The sequence below is a fragment of the Myodes glareolus genome, chromosome 25 (assembly GCF_982192425.1).
Source record: "Myodes glareolus chromosome 25, mMyoGla1.1, whole genome shotgun sequence".
Lineage (NCBI taxonomy): Eukaryota > Metazoa > Chordata > Mammalia > Rodentia > Cricetidae > Myodes > Myodes glareolus.
This window is the reverse complement of record NC_142050.1, coordinates 34,866,284-34,888,105: the sequence shown is the minus strand read 5'-3', so window position 1 is coordinate 34,888,105 and position 21,822 is coordinate 34,866,284. Positions and strand designations below refer to the sequence as shown.

Below are 21,822 nucleotides of genomic sequence, written 5' to 3'. Positions count from 1 at the left end.
TGGTGTGGTGCAGAGGTGAGGTCTGGTGTGGTGCAGAGGTGGGGTCTGGTGTGGTGCAGAGGTGGGGTCTGGGGGGGTGCAGAGGTGGGGTCTGGGGTGGTGCGGAGGAGGGATTTGGTGTGGTACAGGTGTGGTGGTTTGATGTGGTCCAGATGTAGTTTGAGTGTGGGGCAGATGTGGTGATTTGGTATGGTGCAGCTGTGGGGATGACGGCCTACAAGCTATCAGAGTTGACTGGCTGGATAGGAGCAATGATGACATTCAGGGCTGCAGGGAGGAGCAGCTGATAAGATGCCTTTGATGTACTGATCAAGGCTGTTGGCCCTTCACATCCTTAGGGCAGGAGTAATGAAACCTGTCAGCTGCTTTTCAGTGACATGGAGTAAAGCCATTGCTGTCCCCTTTGCCCCCTTACATGACATGGACACAACACTCAGCAAAATACGTAAGGCGCAGTTACCACGTAGATATTTCATTCTGTAACATATTCATTTATCACACAGTTTCAAAGGATAGAAACTTACTACAGATTTCTAGAAAAGTATGAAAGTGCAGCACACATTTGAAGGTCTCTAGGAAATATACAAATTAAATTTTATTTTATAATAGTGTCTGGATATTTGGAAGCAATAGTAAAAAAATATTCTCTGATATGTTTATACTTGTTTGGCATTAAACCTGTGACTGAGTCTCTCGGTGACTTCAAATGTGTTATCAACCAAAATGCTAGTGGAACGGTCAGCTAATAAAAGTGATGGACAGGGAGATTTGGACTCCTTGGAGAGAATTTGCAACTGCTTAGAATGATCTAAACCCAAACTGGGTAGCTTCCATCTAGCTTCTTATTCTTGGGTAAGGATCATGCCCATATTTTGTCACTCTTTGAAGATTCCATCATAGGAAAACATGGTATCATATGGAATGACGACTTAGGTGAGATCTAAGATACCTCTCAACTCTGATGCTTCCACGATCTTACAGGAAGGTCCAGAGGAATGGCTGTATCGAGAAGTCTGTGTGTGGGCCTAGTGCTCAAGTCCTCTCACAAACAGGAGTCATAGAGACTGAGAGGAGATGGCTCAACAGTCACGATCAGTTGTGGTGTAAGCATGATACAAGTTCAAATCCTCAGCACTTGTCACCATTCAGCTGTAGCTGCACGATTGTCTGTAATGCTAGTGCGGTGAGGGGCAGAGACGGGAGCTGGAGCTTGCCAGCTGTCAGCTTAGTTCCCCCTGTGTGAGTGGAATCGGTAGCGTGTTATAGAGAAGGGTATCTAGTATCCTCTTCTGGCCTCTGTGATGCACCCTGGACACACACTAGGGTATATGTCCTCCTGCCTTAGTAAAGATTACTATTGTTGTGATGAAACACCATGTCCAAAAAAGTTGGGGAGGAAAGGGTTTATTTGGCTTATACTTCCATATTGCTGTTCATTATTGAGAGAAGTCAGGACAGGCACTCAAACAGGGCAGGAACCTGGACGTGGGAGCTAGTGCAGAGGCCATGGAGGGGTGCTGCTCACTGGCTTGCTCCCTATCGCTTGCTTAGTCTGTTTTCTTATGGAACCCAGGGCCAACATCCCAGGGGTAGCCCCACCCACAATGATCTGGACCCTCCAATATCAATCACAGGCTTACTTGTAGCACAATCTTATGGAGGCATTTTCTTTTCTTTTCTTTTTTTTTTTTAGAGCTACATGCTTAGTTTTATTTTTTTTTTAGTAAATTTTATTAAATTATAAAAGTTTCCATTTCCGCCCCCTCTCCCAACACCCTCCCACTCCCCCCACCCCCCCCCCTCCTTCCCCTCCATCCCCCAGGGCAGTCAGGGTTTCCTGCCCTGTGGGAAGTGGAGGCATTTTCTTAACGGAGGCTCCCTCATCTCAGACGACTTCATCACATGTCAAGTTGACATAGAACTATCCAGCACACCCCTGTACAGAAGAATGAATGATCTACGAAGGGTTCTGCAGTGACATGTGTCTAGTAGGGGGATCACATGGCAACCCACCAGTAGTGAGATTCAAAGACTTCTCTGAAGTCTAGATTCCTGAGGCATCGTCCACTTTTCCGGAAAGAAGATATCAGAAGATGAGTGTTCTGTATGAATTTGGCAGGGGTCAGAATTCCATTTTAAATCACTGCTCAGAAACCTTGGTTCAATTTGGTTTTATTGTAAAAGCCTTTTTGGATGCATCTGTATTTAGGTTATTCTCAGGGTCAGCTCAAAATTACACAAAGGAAATTCTCAGCAATTTCTGGAAAATTCCTGAAGGGAGCTATTGATTATAAATGTGTTTAAATAAAGATCATCTGATTTGAAGAATTGCTGGTCAATGTTCCTGGCTCACTATAGTTTAACTGGACACCATGCATCCTGAGGTGGATTGTTTGTCTTTAGGTAAGGACTTCTAATTCTTAATTATCTTTTCATTTGTGTGGACCCCTCTAGGAATACAGGGATAGGTGGGGAGAGCATAATCCTTCATGGGTTGACCTCCTGAAGTAGAGGTCAGACAGAACACAGAAATGGACAGGCATGCCAGACTTCATCTGGGGTTTGCGAAGAGTGAGCCCACTGGAAAGCCGCCACAGTACGAAGCTCCAGTGCCAACCTGTGCTGAAGCCTCGTGGCTATGGGCAGTCCAGGAGAACTCATAAATGTTTACTGGAAATGTGGGCAAGGTGGTGGAATTGGCAAGGAGGAAGTGCCTCATTCGTGATAGGATTTTACACTAATAACAAATATTTCAATTACAGATCCTCCAAATGTAAGGACTGGTTGAAAGACTTCTTTTAAAGATTAGTTAGACAGCCTGGCATGGTGGTACACACCTTTAGTTCCAGTACTCAGGAGGCAAAAACAGGCAGATCTCAGTTCAAGGCCAGCATGGTCTACAGAGTGAGTCCCAAGACATCAAGGGCTATACAAAGAAACCCTGTCTCAAAAGCAAAACAAAATGATCAAACAAAAAAGATTAATTAGAAACACACTTTGTTGTGCCTAAATCATACTCAAATAGAACTTTGTATTTGCATGGCTTGAAAGAATTTAAGGAGTTTCATTTTATCATTAAATCAAGCCTGAAGGTGGAAGGAGACAGGGTTGTGATGATTTTCTGTCTTGGTAGAGAAAACCAAGCTTCTTTGTGATTCTGCATAAGAATTGATGGACTTGTATAATGAGTTTTTCAAAGGGTGCATCTTGCAATGAGCCATTGGAGAAATGCTCATTAAGACAGGAGATTTACAAGGTATAGTGGGCAGAATAATTATAACTTTATGGGTCCTGCCTGCAACATGAATTAAGATTTATGTTACTAACATCTTTGAGTAAAATTCCTTGGAAACATTCAGTTTCTTACTGTATTCCTACTCAACAGACATCCTTCATGCTATGGTTGGCTATCTGATAATCAGAATGCCAAAGTGGCGTCAGCTCTCATGTCCTATAGCTCCAAAAGGACTGGGGAGGTAAGCTCAGTGGGGGAACACTTGCCTAGCAGGCATAAAACAGGGAACGCGGAATGGGGCATGAGAGACAGAGACAGAGAGACAAACCGACAGAGATGGCCAGCAGTATCCATGAGGGAGTAGAGAGTAGTGAGATCCAGGTACAAGCTGAACAGTACTGACTACTCAGGAAGCTGTTGCGATGGAAGCTGTTCTCTTCCCTTCCAGATTTACAAGGCAACAGCTGTGTGCTATGTGCCTAAGAGAAACTATTGTCTAGATTGTTTGAAAACCCCTGTGTGAACTAAGGAGCGGCGACTGTACTGTGACTTTTGAGGAAGTATTTTCGGGGGACTTTTTGGGAGCTGTGAGCTTCCAATCTGTCTAAGATTGCAGAAGAAATCAGAGAGAAGTGGACCGGTTGCCATCCCACCTCAATAGAAAGGGAAGCGCACAGATTTCTGGATCTCTTCCCGGAAACTCGAGTGTCTCCTGAAAGTCAGGTTTAGAACTCTTGATAAGATGCCGAAGCCGGTACGGGTGACTTGTAGATGTTGGCATGGAGGCACATTTCCTAATACTCAGGTTATGAGTCTCTTCTCTGCTCTGCTAACTTCCTTAGCAAAATGTAATTTTAGAAAACTAACGGCAGGGCCGTTGCCCAGACTTCGGGGACCAGCTCTGTTGTCCTCCACCTCCAGTCAGCCAGCAGTGGGACGCTAATGCAGTGTGACACGGGGATGAAAGTGAATTGCTTGGCTTTCACTTAATTTCAGTGCACTTTTGTCCCCTGTGTTTTAGCTGTCCTGGTCCTTGCCATTAGCTGGCTCTGTGAGAAACCAAGTGGCAGACGATCCATGGATGTGGAACATCACAACACCAGCCAAGAGAGACAGCGTCCCCCAGGAACCTCGTTAGAAATGTCTAGGGAAGTTAGTTCCAAATTTCTGCCCATATCTGGCAGCAGCAGATGCTAGTGTTAAGCAGAATCTTGTTTAGGAGAGAAATGATCAGAGTAATTACCATAATGATATTAGCTAATACCTATTTGACACTTAGAATGTACCAGGCACTTTCTCAAGGCACATCACGTGTCCTGACCCATTTGGTTCTCATACTGTGCCTATGAGGTTGATCCTGTTATCATAATCTTACGTATGAGGAGATGACATTGCAAATTAACCAGAAAGTGGAAGAACTTTGCTTTGGATTTAGTTGGTCTGCTTTGAAGCCCAGTGTCTCTCAACAATTGGCTATGTTGCCCCCGGCCCCATGCCTACTGCTTATACAAAGGCCAAGAATGATTGAAAAAGAATTTCTGCTATTTAGTCCATGATCTGATACCTTAAAATTTATTAATGGGCTTCAGTTAAGTCAACTTTTTTTTGTTTGTTTGGTTTTTCAAGACAGGGTTTCTCTGTAGCTTTGGAGCCTGTCCTGGAACTAGCTCTTGTAGGCCAGGCTGGCCTCATACTCACAGAGATCCACCTGCCTCTGCCTCCCGAGTGCTGGGATTAAAGGCATGCCCCACAATGGCCAGACCAACTTTCATAAGGTTTAAGGTCAGCATTTAACAGGAAGCAAAGCATGGGATAACTAAAGGCGTGGTTTAAGAAAGCTTCTTTTGTGTGTTGTAAGAAGGTGGGAGCTAAAAGAGAGAAGAGGGAAGATGGTTAGTGGATCAATCCTGGAGAGGAAATGAAATCCCAGCACTCAGGAGACAGAGGCAGGCGGATCTCTGTGAGTTCGAGACCAGCCTAGTCTACAAGAGCTATTTCCAGGACAGGCTCTAAAGCTACAGAGAACCCATGTCTCGAAAAACAACAACAACAACATCATCAACAACAACAAAAACCAAATAAACAAAAAAACAAAAAGAAAGAAAAAAGAAATAATATGTCAATTCACTTGGTATCTGGAAAATTCTATTAAATACTAGGTCCTAGTATATGATCATAGTGGGCTTCATGGAAGTTTGGAACCCAGTGTTTCGAGGCAGCTTTGTGTGGGGTGGGACCAGAGGGCAACCGTGAGAAGTTGGGAGGTGACAGTGGGCAGAGAGGAAACAGACTCTGCTGGGGCTGAGGTGGGTGTTACACATGGACGTGGACGGAAGGACAGGCCAGCAGTTCTCTGAATTCTGTTTACACTTGGCAACTGCATCCCTAACGAGATCGCTCTTACTGCCTTTAACCACCAAAGGCAGCCAGAGCTCAGTGGCATTTAATCCACTTGTCTCAAGAGAGTGTTTACACAGAACTCACTCTGCCCTGTGTCAGCTTCCTTCTCATCTGCCGTGGTTGTGGAAAAATGTTGCCAGATACAATCTATAAATACTTGGGTTAGCTTGGGAATGGAAATATGATGCCCCTTGATGTGGGGATAAGCCCTTGATGTGAAGCAAGTGTGATTGCTGCTAATCACTTAATTCCTTCTTCTTACTTACATCTAGCACCCGGCATTCTTTACTGTGATCATTGCTTTTCCTCTTGTTTATAGATTGATATGCTTTTAAAATAGCTATATTATTTCTCTACGAATAATGATATTCAGTGCAAATGAACCTCAGTATGTAATTTAGAACAGTCACTTGAAACCACTTATTGAACTTTTATGCAGGCATTTCTTTTATATACTCAAACTTCTAAGTCCTACAATTTGCATGCAGGAATTTAGACCACACACACACACACACACACACACACACACACACACACACACAGGTTTCTATAAGGTATGTGGTAGACAGATTTCCCTTTAAATAAATACAGCTCTATGCACCCATTTATAATATTTGCCTTATGTTTTCTTTAGGATGTGCCATAGTTCACTTAACAAACCTCGTGTAAATTGTTTACTGATAAATAAAGCACTCTTGGCACCAGGTAGAGATCAGCTGACAAGGCTAAACCATGTTATGACTTCGCTATTTATGCATGGACTCTTGGTATTTATCTATAGTTTCATGGTTGTGGCCCCTCAAAGGGATATCACATAGGAGGAGGATCAGAATGATGAGTGTGGGGATCATATCTCTGCCTCTCCCTCTGCCATATAGAGCTACATGACCTTAAAATCACTCTCTATTTTGAAGTCACAGTTTTGTCTGTTGGTGAAGTGATGCTTGCAGGCATGTGATACTTAAGGTCTGGTCTGCTGATTTGTACCTCTTCTATCATACTAGATCTCTGCTCTTCTTAACACCCACTAACATACTCATGGCAGATTTATTCCCCTGTGCTTCTGCCATGGCCAGCACAATGTCAGTAGATTGGGCACTCAGCAGTCATACTTTGAGTGATAGGCCAGGCAGCCAGCCCATCTGTCTCCAGGGCTTTCTCAAGATTAATCATCTGTGTGATTGTATAAAACAGTGAACCTCATAAATGTCTACCCATTATCCTCTTTAGAATTTGTATACTTATATACTTATATTTTAAATACTTGAAATCTCTCTCTCCCTCTCTCTTATTAGCAATGTTTATTAGCATTTACTATAAAAAAAAAAACAGCAATCTTGTGTTTGAGGAAGTTCTTTCAGACAATAAAACTGAAGGCTGCACATGGACCAAAAGGAACACATTGCTCCACACTGGAGGTGATAAATATTAAGTTAATTTTTTTCCATGCAGCTTAGGCCTAGAATGAAACCACTTTGAAGATGTGACTTAAGACGAATTAAGGAATCTAGGAGGGTGAGAAGGATGCTTCAGAGAATTTTGTGCTTCCTGTTTAATTAACTGATACATGTCCTGGGCCAGCTTGAATGAGTTATTTTGGCATGAGTTGTACACCTCATTTCGAGGGATCGTACAGGCAGCATCAATCACAACATACTTTAACTGAGTGTGCTTTCAAGGACTCCTCAATAGGATGAGAAATCTCAACCTTGGTCCTATGTACTCCAGATACCTTGTTTGTATTTCTAAATTCATTTTTTTAGAAAACTTCTTTTGAGGTAAGGCCATTGTTAATCACATATTTACTAGTATTCTGTGGCTCCAACATCTTCCTCATTATTTTTCATTACTTGTGTCTAATTTATCAATTTATTACACACAGTGAAATGCATGATGCTATTGAAATTTTGACAAATTAATAGCCAACATTATATGTGGATGTTCCCCAGAGCCTTTTGTTCCTACTCCTGTGTTCTCTCCTGAATTTTGGGTACACAAAGTTTCTAGAGAAGGATTCTTCAGCTAATTTTGGTGTCCCAGGAAACAGAATGTATTTCTGGTCTGTACATAAATCTTTTCTTTAACCCACAGGAGATACAATTGTCCCCATTCCCTCCAGGACCCTGACTCGCAGTTCTGCTCTCTCTCTCTTACGATACCTGACCTCTCTGTTCTTGTCTTGCAGTCCCCAGTCTGTCCCAGATCGCCTGAGGATCCGAGTGAACAAAATCAGTTTACAAGACTATGAAGGACTCCACTATGACAAAGAGAAACTCCGGGAAGCTTGTAAGTTACCAGCGTCTAAGGGACTGAGGCTCTACAGTCTCAGCTAGTCCTGGGTTTTTGGTGGGTCGATTTGTTAGACTTCATGTCCAAAACTGCGGTTGGAGAAGGGAAGGGAGATGTGTCATTACCATGGGAGCTTCTGGTGATGCTGCATGGGCCAGGGAAGCAGTGAAGAAAAATAGTGAAGCTAGGCATTCTGACTCATGTGCTCTTGGGTTAGGCACCACTCTAGGCTCAGCTTAATCAAAAATTAGAAATGCAGAAGGTTGACACAGAAACAAACATCTAGAAACTTTTGAGCCGCCATAAATCTCTTCTTGAAGTCTGCCTTGTGAAATGCTTCCAGCATGCTCTGGGTTGTCCTGAGAGTGATCCAGGAAGATGCTCTTTCCTTTCAACTCCTATGCTCCTGTGTAGTATGTGGGGCTGGCTTGTTGGGGTATCTGTCCTGCCCAGTACCCCACAGCAGGCAGGCCCCAAAGAAAATCACGCACAAGACTCCATAAGATTATAAACTGATTGGCCCATTAGGTCAGGCTACTTATTAGTTTTTATGACTTATCTTAACCCATTATTCTGATCTATGTTAGCCACACGGGCTCAGTACCTTGTTCAGCAGGGCCGGTTACATGCTGCCTCCTCAGAGATCTGTGTAGGAATGGCTGAGGAACCTTTCTCCTCCCTAGCCTTATACTATTCTCATTACTCCGCCTCTACTTCCTGTCTGGTTGACCCGCCTATACTTCCTGCCTGGCCAATCAGCGTTTTATTAAAATATGATTGACAGATACAGATAATTCTCCCACACCACTCCTGTAGGAAGTCACGTCAAGGACTGTGACCCTGGAATGCTGAGCTGATAGGGTGACTGGCTGATTATGGGGGAGTGCTGTTTCTGAGGTTGTAATCTGAGTCAGCCTATGAATTATCTGTCAGTGTTTCTCTTTCGTTTATATTCTTGAATGCACAACTAATTGTTAATTTATGTCACCAAACAGTACCTCTTGGACATTGTTTATATTCTGATCATGTTTTGCGATCAGTTTCTACAGCATGATTGATGCTTAGAGGTTATTGGGTAAAATGGATAAAAAATTGCTATTATGAATGCTGCAGATATTAAGGTTCTGGGTTCCCTCATATGTGGGGACCAATAGTCAGATGAAATAAGGTGGGGTGAAGAAGATCAACACTCAAGAAAGCAGAAATGGGTACCACTGGAAACAAAGGACTTAATAGAACCAAAGCTTTACCAAGCCCGGTATTAACTGGCCCAGTGTGGAGCTGACTGGAAGGACTAGTTGAAATGGGGGAGATGCTGCTGCAGGTAGCAGGCTGCCAAGCATTCCCAGGAGAGTGACTTCCAAATCCTGCTGACTCGATACTGAGCTGGCACAAGCTTTAGCAACTGGAAATCCTGAACCCAAGGAGGCTCTTTCTGTTGGGTGTAAGGGTTGCTAGGACCCGTCGGTGGCCATGAGCAAGGGTCCTTTTGCTTGTGGGTCCTTCTTTGAGCCTACTGGGAAGCTCTATTGGGGAATCTATGTCACGTCTCTCAGCTGCTGTCTGCTTCAGCAAGCACCCTCTTCTGCAGGTATCCATACCTCTGGTTTCCTTTCAGCCTCCCATCCTATCCCTCTCTCATTTTCTTTGGCAGACAAGTGTGAACTAAAGGACAGAAGTGATTCCCTGAACCCCTGCATCTCCTCATTTTGTTAACAGTCCATTAAGGATTATGTTTTCTAATGCAAATGAGGTCTAAGTGACGGATTAGTACAAAGCCCAGTTTAACCCACTGACAGACGAACGAGCACGTGTGTGATGAGATACAGCTACGGCTGAATTAAAGAGAAATTACTCAGAAGGAGTGATGTTTCCTGCTCACCTTTTCTCACGTTTCCAAACTATTAGCTTTCAATTACTAAAAACAGTAAAACGTAATGCGTCTCAAGTAATGTCTTATCAAGTAATGTCTTATCAGCCACTCTGAGCAGCTGGCTGGGAGTGGGATACATTTGAAGAATTCCGAGGCTTTATCTGTAACTTCCAGTTATCCGTTTTCTCTTTTCTCTCTCTCTCTCTCTCTCTCTCTCTCTCTCTCTCTCTCTCTCTCTGCGTTGCTGCTGGAGATAATTGTGATTCGAGCTTTTCCAGGAAGATGACATTTCCTGGCAAGTGCTTCCTTGAGTCGTCCTATCTGAAATGATAAAACTTCCATCTGAAAAAACGTCTTCAGTTGGGAACAGTGCCTTGGCAGAAGCATAGGACAGATAAATTCAACGGTACCTTTGGAACCCAAGAGAATGAATCGGCTCTTGAAGGGGAACAGGAAGGAATATATTAAAGATCTGAGTTTGAAAAAAAAATCAATTGGAAGTAAAAGTTGCTAAATCAGTCATTCTACTTTTAATAAGGGGTGGTGATGCTTCCATGCTCTGGCTACATAGGGAAGCTTAGCTTTTGAGGTTACGGATTTGCTGACCCTTGCTCTTTTGCCTGGGTTTACCTTGCAGTTGGCTGCGGAGCCACAGAATGGCTGACAGAGCTCAAGCCGGATAGGAATAAAAGCTAGTTCAAGTTCATATGTGATGTGCACGCCAAAACACAGTATTTCCCAAGCACTAATTAAATGAAGTTCCCGGAACACATCTAGATAAAAGGGTCCCCAGAAGTGTACTCTGACCTGCATTCCGGAAGAACAAAAGAACCGAGTCCACTCAGGAGATTCATGTATTGTCAACAAAGTCTCAGCTTGAGCAATGGTGCCATACTGCGTTTAAAACATTAGTGCCCTTTGTTGATGACACCACCAAGTGGTTTCCCCGGGCAGTGTGGGCTGTTTGCCATCACTATCAAGTTGATTCCTGCTCGTGTGTCTAGATGATTATTCATATTAGATTACAAGTTTGGATGTTTGTTGTCTAGCAAAGCCTGGATGTCTGCTTCCATCTGCAACTTGGGGCTCCCTGATAATCCAGCGTGGCAGCCCTTTTATTGTTATGTTTATTTCAACATACAGAAGTGTACCTTCGCTCTATCAGACACATGTCTCCCTTCTGCTAAGGTTCGATTCTCCTGGGGACCCATCCCTAATATACCAGCATAGGGTATATAAGTGCTCAACCATCTCCCCCCCCAACCTGCACTTGTTGATAAATTTAATTATTACTTGAAACACAGTCTCTTCCCTGGTTATAATTTACCAGTTCTTAGGGGGAAAGGTGATGCTTCCCAAGAACATAAAGAAAACGTTATATCAGATGTCTTACAGTGACAGCAGAAAATCCCTTCTGCCAATTGAGTGAGATATTCAAATGAATCACTAATAAAACACAGTCCATGCAAAGGGTAAGCAGCTTTTGAAAAGACTACAGTTCTAGCTACAAAAGAGATCTAACTGGACATACAGTTCAATGTACAGAATAACTCGAGTGAGGGCAACATTTACCTGTATCCCACCCAAGCTGATTATACTCCTTTGTTGTTGTTGTTTTTTTGTTTTTTTTTTTCAAGACAGGGTTTCTCTGAGTAGCAGCCCTAGGTGTCCTCTTATAGACCAGGCTGGCCTTGAACTCACAGTGACCCGCTTGCTTCTACCTCCAGAGTGCCAGGATTAAAGGTGTGTGCCACCACCACCTGGCTATATATGATACAAACTAACTCTACGCTTTTTTATTCTATAAACAAACACAACCTTTATTTGTCATCTATAGTCCAAAAACCACTGTGGAAAATGAGACAAGCTTTCTGGGGAGTACGGACCCCTGACTCGGGGTACTGTGTGTGATGTGGGGAACTCTCACTTCTTCCTGGTAACAGGAATGTTACAGAAATTGATAGGAAAAGGGGTAACATACTGAAGGTGGCAGGGAAGGACTGGACTTGAGCCAATCTCAAGGGAACCAGAATTTTTTTACTAAAGGATGTGAAGTGAGGCTGAGGTTCTGTCTGACAGGGACTCCTTTCACCATCTGTAGAGTTTCTCTGAGAAGCTGTGCAAAATGTAAAAACTGTGACCACGTACAGGGACTAGGACCGAGGTTCAGGAAGTCCACATTTCCAAGAGGCCATAGAGGAGAGAGCAGCAGCCTTGTGACGAGCAGCGACTGAAAGTCACCTCTAAGAAAGGATCTCATTGAGAGCGTGTGTCTTATGACCCGGGAGAGCATGACTGGGCGTGAGGCGGGAAAGCATGAGAATGGCATGTCATATTTGACACGACATGGTGAGACTTGACTTGGGAGAACATTAGAGATATTCAAATGGGTAAATTACTTCTATGGAGAACGAGGCAGAGGACCAGGCTTCCAGAGAAGTTCCCCGAACACAGGGGATATTGTGACTCTTAGAGCTCTTTTTTTCTCCTACTAAGGTCTGTATGTGCACACCGGGCTTGTCAGTCATGTATCTCAAGAAAAAGCTGGCAGGGATGTGTGGCCTGATTTCTGCAGGATGCAGATCTGATCTCTTTGAGGGACGAGTATCTTAAAGTGGCAGGCCCATGTTCTAACATTCATAACATTTACGAGAAAGAGAGAGAGAGAGAGAGAGAGAGAGAGAGAGAGAGAGAGAGAGATTTTCACTCACACAGAGGGGGATAGATGCAGGTATGGTTTTATAGGAAAGGAAACTCAAGGAGAAGATGTAGGGCATGATGGCTTTTGAGCTGAGCTGGAGTATGGTAGGGCAGGGCTAGGTCTTCTTATATCAGAGGGCGCTATCAGGTGTAGGTCTCTGCAGCAGAGACTGGCATTCAGAGTCTGTATCAGGAAGATATTGCCCACATAAGTCCATGTAGTACGTTGAACAATAGTCTGAGTCTGAGTAAAGGGACCTAGAGATACAAGAATCAAAATGGTTGTTTAAGGAATATTTATAGGTAGGCGTCAGGAAGTCCATGAAGAGTTTTAAAATTCATTTTGAATTGAATTTATTAAGAGGAAGGGATGAGGTAAATAGAAGAGTTAATGACAACAGGCACCCTGAAGGGTGTATTTTTGATATTTAAGTTAAGTTAAGAGAGGCAGTAGGAAAGGCATCAGAGAGTAAAGATGGTTTTTAGTAGAGTCATTATGGATGTCCCATGAAGCAACTGTCACATGTCCCATTTGGAGTTCCCATCACAAGAATGTTAAGTCTCATACAGGGGATGGGAGGAGACTGTCCATTAAAAGGACTAAGATAACCCAGTAAGTCTGGCCTTGGACTTGTAACGTTCTAACTCTCCAAACTCACTGACATCAGCTAGAGTTCTAATAACCAAGCACAGCTTCATCTTGCAACCTTAGTTTGCAGTTAGTTTTTCCACTGGTCAAGCACTACATTTCGGGCATGTGGTAAGTATTGTCTCCTGGGCAGAGTGGCTAATAGCTTCTCCTAGAATCAGAAGATGAGTCTATGATGATCAGGTAGGCAAATCTTCAGGAGAGAAGGAAATGATTACCATAATAGCTGTGAGAGAAGAAACTCCGGGATCTTGAATCGCTATGACAATTCACAGGAGTCTAAAATTCAACAACTGAGTCAGTTTGGACTCAAATAAAAACAAAGATAGGAGGGGAACATTTGCTATGTATCAGATACACTATTAAGAAGTTTTTTTAGATGCATCATTTCCAGATAATTGATGCTGTTTGAATGCCTATAATGCATCATGCATGTTTCCCTAGTATATTGGTTCAGACTAATGCTATCAGGACCACACTCTAATTAGACCATTTAGGCATCTGCACTAATGGAATTTTCTTGGTAAGTGAGTTAAGGGAGAATGCCAGGAATGTTTGTGTTGGAATCTCAGTTGCAACCCTGGCAAAGTAATTTAATTTTTCTGATGATCAAATCTATCATCTCTAAAATGAAAGTATAATTGCAGCCACATAGAGTGCAGGGGGTTAAATGTATAATCTTGTTGATAAGCCCCTGGTGTCGAACCTGATACATTACCATGCTGTGCAAATCTGCAAATGTGGGCACTGTGAGGGGAGGCTGTGCTTGTTAAAGAGCGTCTCTGCCAGTCCTCACATTGCCCATGAGTCTGCAGGTTCAGAGGATAGTTTGACCTCAGGCAAACTGTATAGCCTACCACCCTCCAATTCACTTTCTCACCACCAAGAGCAGCCTGGAGGACACTGATATAGTCATTCTGTAGCAGGTTGGTTTTAGGACCCGTAGCCTTCCTTACTAAAAGTCACAGCTTTTGTCCTCTTAGTAACAGGATTTTGCGTATGGTCTGGGCATCTCTCTCCCATATGCTCTAGATCATTAATCACTTGGGTACCAAATACAGTACAAACACTATAGAGATAATCATTATAGTGGATTTTAAACAGGATAATGCTAAAAAAATATCTATACAAGTTCACATATCAATCTGGGAGTTAAAGGATGGGAGTGTTTTCCTTTGCAGGGAATTGTTTAACTTCTGTATTTAAATTCTCAGAACAGGAGCCCTCAGATATGGGGATGTATTAGTCAGGGTTCTCTAGAGCCACAGAACACAAAAAGGATCTAGTAGCTGCTCAGTCCCACAGAGGAGGGCAAGAGGCAAAGAACGAATCCTTCCTCCTTCCATTGTTCTTATAGAGGCTTCCATCGGGAGGTGTGACCCAGATTAAAGGTGTGCCTCCCAGCCTCAAGGTCTGGATTAAAGGTGGACATCTTCTTGCCTCAAGATCTGGATCACAAGTGTGCCTTCCATTTCTGAATTATAGTTAATTCCAGATATAATCAAATTGACACCCAAGATCAGCTATCACAGGAGGCAACTATATCCTGCATGATAAGATGGTGGGAAGAAAGTGTAACTGTACTCATTCAAGTTACATTTATTGCACTTACCTGCATGGCAGTGTGCTGGGGTGGTAAGATGCTTACCCCCTTGAGCATTCAGCGCTGTGATCATATGTGATCATCTGACCAGTTACTCAGAATTTTCATTCCCCTGCTCTGAGTTCAGTTCAGTGTATCACCTGGCACCCCCTCTGACACTTTAAATTTTATTTTGAAGTTACCATGTAAAGTAGCAGATTTCCTTACGGCATTTTCATACAAGCCTACTTCTGATTGACTCTCTCTACTCCCCACTTCTGTCCTTCATCCCCCTTCTCTGACTCCGTGCTTGTACCCTGCCATTCCTGGTACTCAGGTTTCCACGTTCACAAAATAATGCGTTCTGTTGACCTTCCCACTACCCCATTCCTCTGCCACGTGCCCCTTTCTAGGTTCATGTCCTTTGTTCACACTTCCACATAAATATGCATACGTGAAAAACAGAAGTTAGTCTCTTTATATGAGAGACAGCATGCACTATTTGTTTTCTTGGGCCTGAGTTACTTTATCAGTTCAGTGCTTTCCAAGTCCATCAACTCTCTTGCAAATTCTATGAACTTTTTATTAGAGAATGATTTGAGGTTTGTGAACTTGTAGAGACACCCCAGGTAGTCCCAACTTTCCTTTACCACCCTACATTTCCCAAGGATTAGTGCTCTATTGTGAGTAACTATTACTAACTCCTAGACTGCCTGTCCTAGGGTCCAGCCTAGGGTACTATCTCTACTAAACCTGGCATGCCTACCAGTCTCCTCCAGACTGTTTCTTAGACCCGCCCCCAGTGATCTTGATGAGACTGGTATGACGCCCGGTGGAGTATCCTCTGGTCTGGGTTTCCATGCTGGTTTACTCAGTTTGATCAGAACAATGAGTGGTGGAAAGAGTAGCGCAGGCCTATTATTTTAGGACTCATCTGATAACTACACGCTGGGATTAAAGGTGTGTACCAAAGCCGCCCAAGTTGACTGAGCCACATTTAAAAGGGGAGAAGATGGGTCCCTGGAGTGTTCATTGTTCCTACTTGCCATGTTTGACTGTGGTTGAACTCGGTACACAGAACTGGCAGAGCAAGTCAATCGCCACGCGTTTATGCTTCTGACAGCCTCATACTTGTACCAGCTGTGTCCCACATACCGTGCTGGGCTTGGCAGGTACGACTAGGACATCTCACAGGATGATATAAGCCATTCAGTGTGACAGTGGATTTTCAGCTCAGGGGGTGCATCCAGAACAAGTAACTGAACAGAGACACATCACTGTAGCAGAAACAGAGACAGTTTGTTAGGAGATAGTACACCATTAATATGTGGTGAGCAGGCTGGAGCAGGGACCACCTCAGTGGCATCACCATACTGTAATACAGTGTTCCCGGCTGCCCAGACCCGAAATAATCACACAGAAACTCTATTATTTGCAATACCATTTGGCCAATAGCTTAAACGTATTTCTAGCTAGCTTTTACATCTTAAGTTAACCCATTTCCATTATTTCTTATTTTATCATGAGGCTTGTGGTTTACCAGCAAGGTTCCGGTGCGTCTGTCTTCTGTGGTGACTACATAGGGTCTCAGTGACTCTGCCTTCTTTCTCCCAGTATTCTGTTTAGTTTTCCCACCTAGCTCTGTTATGTTGGCCGAAGCAGATTTATTCATTAACCATTAAAAGCAACACATATACAGAAGGACTTCCCTCATCAATGCAGTACAAATTTTCTGGCTTATTTTTGTAACACTGGCTTTCCATTGTCTACTCCCTCTGTGTGTAGCTCTGCATACAATTCCATGTATCTTGTATTCCACTAGCATCTTAAATTCTACCGAGGGTGTACATTTTAATATTATAGTGATACATAAGTTACTCTCTGGAGTACCGGTGGCACCAGCTCGCTTAAGTCCAGTTTTTCTCTTTCTCAACTTTCCCCCCTATGTTAGTTTCATAACACTTCCTATGGGGCTTTCAAGGCTTCACTCTCTGGCGTGCCCTCCTGCCTCAAAAGAATCTATACTGAGCTCTTACTCTGAGTAAACCTTGTTTGAAAAATGAAACAAATTAAAATAGAAATATTCTGAGAATTGTTTTTCTTTTTCTGTCTGTCTTAAGGAGTGGGTGAGCTTTGGAAACACTGAGTACCTATTTTCCTATCAAGTATCCTATAAATAATGAATGTAAGAGATAAACTGTATTAGTATAAGAACGAGAAAAACAACTCGGACTTCAAGCCATGAGATTATGGTAATGACTGATCTTTAGACTTCAGTTTCTCTATCACCTGAATGAGTGACTGAGTAATTCTCAAACAAAATATAATACAATAAAAGTCTAGAAATTACATTAGACTTGAAAGTATTTCCTCTGAAGTGTTTTCTTTGTATCTTTTAAAGCTTGATAGAATATGAGTTTTAACAAATTGTGTAAGTCTGTTCTGCTTCAAGATCTTCCTAAAAGATATGTTTTTTTTTCTTATCAACTTTTTAAATCTAAATTTAATTCCCCCCTCATTTAACAAGTTACATTAGGGCTGCTCAGTAGAGATAGCTCTCATTCCAATTTGAAGTCTGTCAGGGAGTTAAATGACTCCAACTTGTCCGTTATGAGTCATTGTCTACCTTTCCCCAAGTGTGTTTATTCCCATGGCCACAAATTGATATTCCCCCCTCCCAGAGTTCTGTGCTCAGTTTCCTTTACTGCTTGCTTTATCTTTGACTGTGTATTATATTTATAATTCAAGTTTAAAATGAACTATCGGCGTGAACACTCGTAGCTTAAGGCACATTGTGCTGTTGCTCTGACTCCCCACACATAGCCTGGAGCGGAGCTCTCCCATCTTCCCCGGTAGGACCCTTCACCCCATCTCACACAGAAAGTATGATTGTAGAAGCCCTTACGGGAATTGCGGAGGAGGCTAGCATTTTGAATACTCTTAGTCACTGTGCTGCATGTATCCTTCATAGGGTGTTTTTTGATTTTTCTTATAAAAATATTTTATAGAATAAGTAAGATTTGCATGGTGAGTGCTCGTGAAGCATTGCGAAGTCCCTTTCACATTCAACTGACTTTGTCTTAGTTTACTGTCTTCTGGTTTGCTGAAAACACTCCAAGTTTTATATCCTCAGCTCCAATAAATCACCCATTTATGCATTCAACTTACATTTATTGATTGCTTTCCATCCTTCAGCCCTATATCAGGCTATGGCAGAGTTACTAAAAGTGCTCATCAGTAGAAGGGGAATAAATAATATCGCTCAGCAGATTAAAGGCCAGGAAAGCAGAGCAGTGAGAGAGACCTCCTTTCCACAAGGAGATCAATCCGAATGAGACCTTCTGAGGAGCAGACATTTCAGCAGAGTACTAAAGGCAAGAAGAATACAGAGTCCCAGGCAAGGAGAATGAAGATTCCTGACGGGAGAATATTTCCAAGGCAGAAGGGATGAGAAGTGGAAAGGTTTGGTGGTGTACATATTCTTGGTTGTTTAATGAACAGCCAGCCAAGAAGTCTGTATGACTATTACCAGTTCAGTAGAGAGTGGTAGGGAGTCATTTGGGGTTTGTAGGAAAGGGTTCATAATAGAGGAGGAGGAGAAAGTATCAGTATTGTTTGGAACATGGTAGACCATCAGGTTTCAAGAGTGGACACAGGGAAACACACAAAGAGAATATGACAGCAGCAGGGGAAAGTATGAGGAATAGGGCGCTCAGTTAATAGAGTAGAAGGGAAACCTGGGACTCTGGGCAGACTTTGGAAGCCATGACGGTAAAGTAACAAACTAGCTTTGCAAAGAGTGAGCGATGATTGAAGATTATCTCTGAGGACTTGTGAGGAGAGATGAAGAGGAACCAGTCGACAGCAGCCAGTGAGCCGGAAAGTCAGCAGGCCACTTGCTCTTTAAAAGTCAAGAGAAGAAAACATTGTCATAAAGAAGGTACCTAGTAAATAGTCCCTCTAGGTGGCAGAAAAACGTACATGCCAATGACTGATAACTGGATTTAGTCAGAGGGTGGAGCTCAGTTATTTTACAGACAGTTGTAAGTTGATAAAGGTGAAATGAGCAGATACACTCACGTGTAAAGGGCAGCAAAGTAAGTACTCCAACCTTGACTACTTTTCCCTTCCTTGCTTCCCTCCTTCCTTCTTTCCTTTCTCCCTTTCTTTCATCCTTCCTTCCTTTTCCTCTTGCCCCCTCTTCTTCCTCCTTTTCTTGCTTCTTTCTTGTTTTAATTTTTAGCTATTTTATTGTAAAAGGAAGAACAGATGGCTGGTGTCTAGAAAAGGATGGAGAATGAATGGGGGAATTTTCTCTCCTTAGTAAGACAGTACAGCAGACAAGCATGCTGATGGGACCAACCACTAAGAAGAACAGAATGCAAGAGAAATAGGACCAGCTTCTGGGCAGTGCCTATGGGTGAGGGCTGAGATGGATCTGTGTGCAATGAGGGTGTGGGGAGGACTTGAGCAGGCCCGCCAGGGAGGAATGAAGACATGTGTTCTAGTGGATTGGTAGTTCCCGTAGTAGGGATAAATTCTATTTGTATTAATTTAATGTTTTCCATAAAATACAAAGTTTTGCTGTCAGGTACAGTAATGAAGAAGGGGATCACTGTTCTAGAAGAGACAGGAAGGTTTCATATAGCCCATGTGATAGTTGAGACAAGCTGGGTACAAGTAGAATTGCTGTGTGCCACTGTAGAAATGGAGAGCTGAATTGATTGGTCATTCAAAATGGCCTAGAGCTTTGCTCTATTAGCAGTTAGCAATGTTAAGTCCCAGAAAAGACAGCTGGTCCTAAACTGCTGCTAATGGTATTTGCTGCTAATGCTCATGGTTCATTATTAATTAGAATGTCGTCTCTGGAAATAAGAGAAATCCTGGTGGTACATTCCTAAGGCCCATTCACACCAGTGTCTTTCCTTTCTATTGGCTTAATCTTGTATGACATTCTCACAAGAGTATGGTTGACTTTTTCTGCTTGATACCAGTGTAGTGCATTCACTTGTTAGAGACACTATGACCAAGGTAACTTACAGAGGAAAGAGTTTACTGGGGGATTGCAGTTTCAGAATCTTAGAGTCTATGACCAGCATGGCAGGAAGCATGGCAGCAAGCAGGCAGGCCCTGGTGTGGGAGCTGGAGTTGAGAGCTTACATGTTGAGGCAACAACCATAAGGCAGGGAGAAAGAAAGCTAAATGGAAATGATGTGGGCCTTTAAAACCTCAAAACCCACCTCCAGTGACACACCTCCTCCAATGAAGTCACAACTCCTTATCCTTCCCAAACAGTTCCACCAAATGGGAACTAGGCATTCAAATACACGATTCTGTGGAAGCCGTTCTCATTCAAGCAGGCACTCAGATTGACAGCTAGTGAATGGAAACTTATGTGGTAGTTGGTTTCTCTCTGGAAGCCTTCCTCTAAGATGCCAGTGTGAAATCATTACTCTTTCATTTGTCATCTTACTGTGAAAGTTGTGCAGTAGACACTACAACTTTGTAACCAATATACTGAAAAATAAATAATAGCATACATAATGCTAAATTGTTTGGGTCTTCCTACTTTACAGAGGTCTGCTGCTTATATTGGCCACATACATCATTGCAGAGACCCATGAAGCGTTGTCTCTTACAGCGTCGCCTTGCAGAGAAAGAATTTTAACAAATCATTTTTCCTCTCTGCCCCCTTTGCAGTTCAATTTGTAGCACATATTCAGCTTCTTTCTGAATACATTTGTGCACACTGATTGAGAAATGTGCTATTTTAAGAGACTTAGGGGTCACCATTCTTGTTTGTAGGTTGGGGCTCCCTGGGAAATACAGTCTGACTGAGTTTTATATGCAGGAGGGCTAGTGGTGTACTCCCAAGAGAAACCCACAGATGGCCAGGGTCAGGAGCACATATTGGGCAGGGTGGGAAGCTGAGATATGATGATGTAATGGCAGAAGACTCTCATAGAGAGCTTTGGACATGGAAAAGCCTGTAGCCTTACCTCATAGGAGACCACGGTCACTGCATACTGAATAGTCTCCTGTATAGAGGGGATAAACCTTGAATAAAGTAACTTCCTTTCTGAAGGGAGAGACAGACATGAGTGATACCTGGAATTCCAGAAACTAACGGGACTGATCTTGAGGGGGACACTTCATGTCTAGAAACACTATGCTGGCTGTCAGAACGTAATGTATAAAGTAATGTGTGAAGGTACCAACCACACAACAGAATCCTTGAGTCTGTTCATCTTTTATCAACTGGATAAAGCAGATATATCTAGAATTGTTCTGTATATCCTGGGTTCCGCTTATCTGAGAACTAGTCCTTAGATTTCCTCTGTGTTTTTAGATTTTTTTAATTAGATTTATTTATTTATTGGTGGGTGGTAAAGTTGACATATGTATCATAGTGGGTATATGAAAGTCAGAAAACAACTTGCAGGAGTAGGTTCTCTCTTTTCCTCATGAAGATTCAAGGGAGGAAACTCAGGCTTGAAGACAGTAGATATCATTACCCACTCAACCATCCCTCTATCCAACTCGGTGTGGTTTTAATCTGGCCTCTTTACCACCTAGGAAAACACAACCAGACATCACTTTCTTAAGAAACCAGATCAGTAGGATAAAATAAAATACAAGCGAATGCTGGCCTTACCTTGTATTTGCTTTTGGCATGAACTGTTACCAAACTCAACATTCTTTATTTGCATTTTGCGGAATTACAACCTAAAATCAAGGAAACTTAAATTCCAGCTATGATTTCTACTCGCACACCATAGTCAGTAGATACAACTGAAATTCAGTCAGAATTTCCTTCTCAACACGATGGGCATTTCTTCTGTAGGCATCAAGTTGATTGGTAATGACACTGAATTGAGCAGAGCCAGGCACAAAGATGTATGTGATACTCTGAAAATAAGCTCTTTGCAGTTTGACTCAGAACCACAAATTGATGTGCCAGTTATGTGACTCGAGCCCCAGACAACACATGGCTCAAGCCCCAGGCCCATCCCAGTTCACAGAAGAGGGAAGCACTGTTTATTAGCATCTGAGGGTAGCAGTCATTCTCCAGCAGTCACCCAAGAGCAGAAAGA

General features: G+C 42.8%; 1 protein-coding gene across 6 annotated transcripts in view; it reads left to right on the top strand.

The window, feature by feature from the left end:
- Dgki (diacylglycerol kinase iota) overlaps nucleotides 1–21,822 on the top strand; it is a 455,950-nt gene that overhangs the window by 308,966 nt on the left and 125,162 nt on the right. For all 6 annotated transcript variants that reach the window (XM_085683757.2, XM_085683755.2, XM_085683753.2 and 3 more), the window contains one exon: nucleotides 7,821–7,921. In XM_085683757.2, coding sequence (XP_085539883.1) covers nucleotides 7,821–7,921 — 101 coding nt within the window. The remainder of the gene's footprint in view (nucleotides 1–7,820; nucleotides 7,922–21,822) is intronic.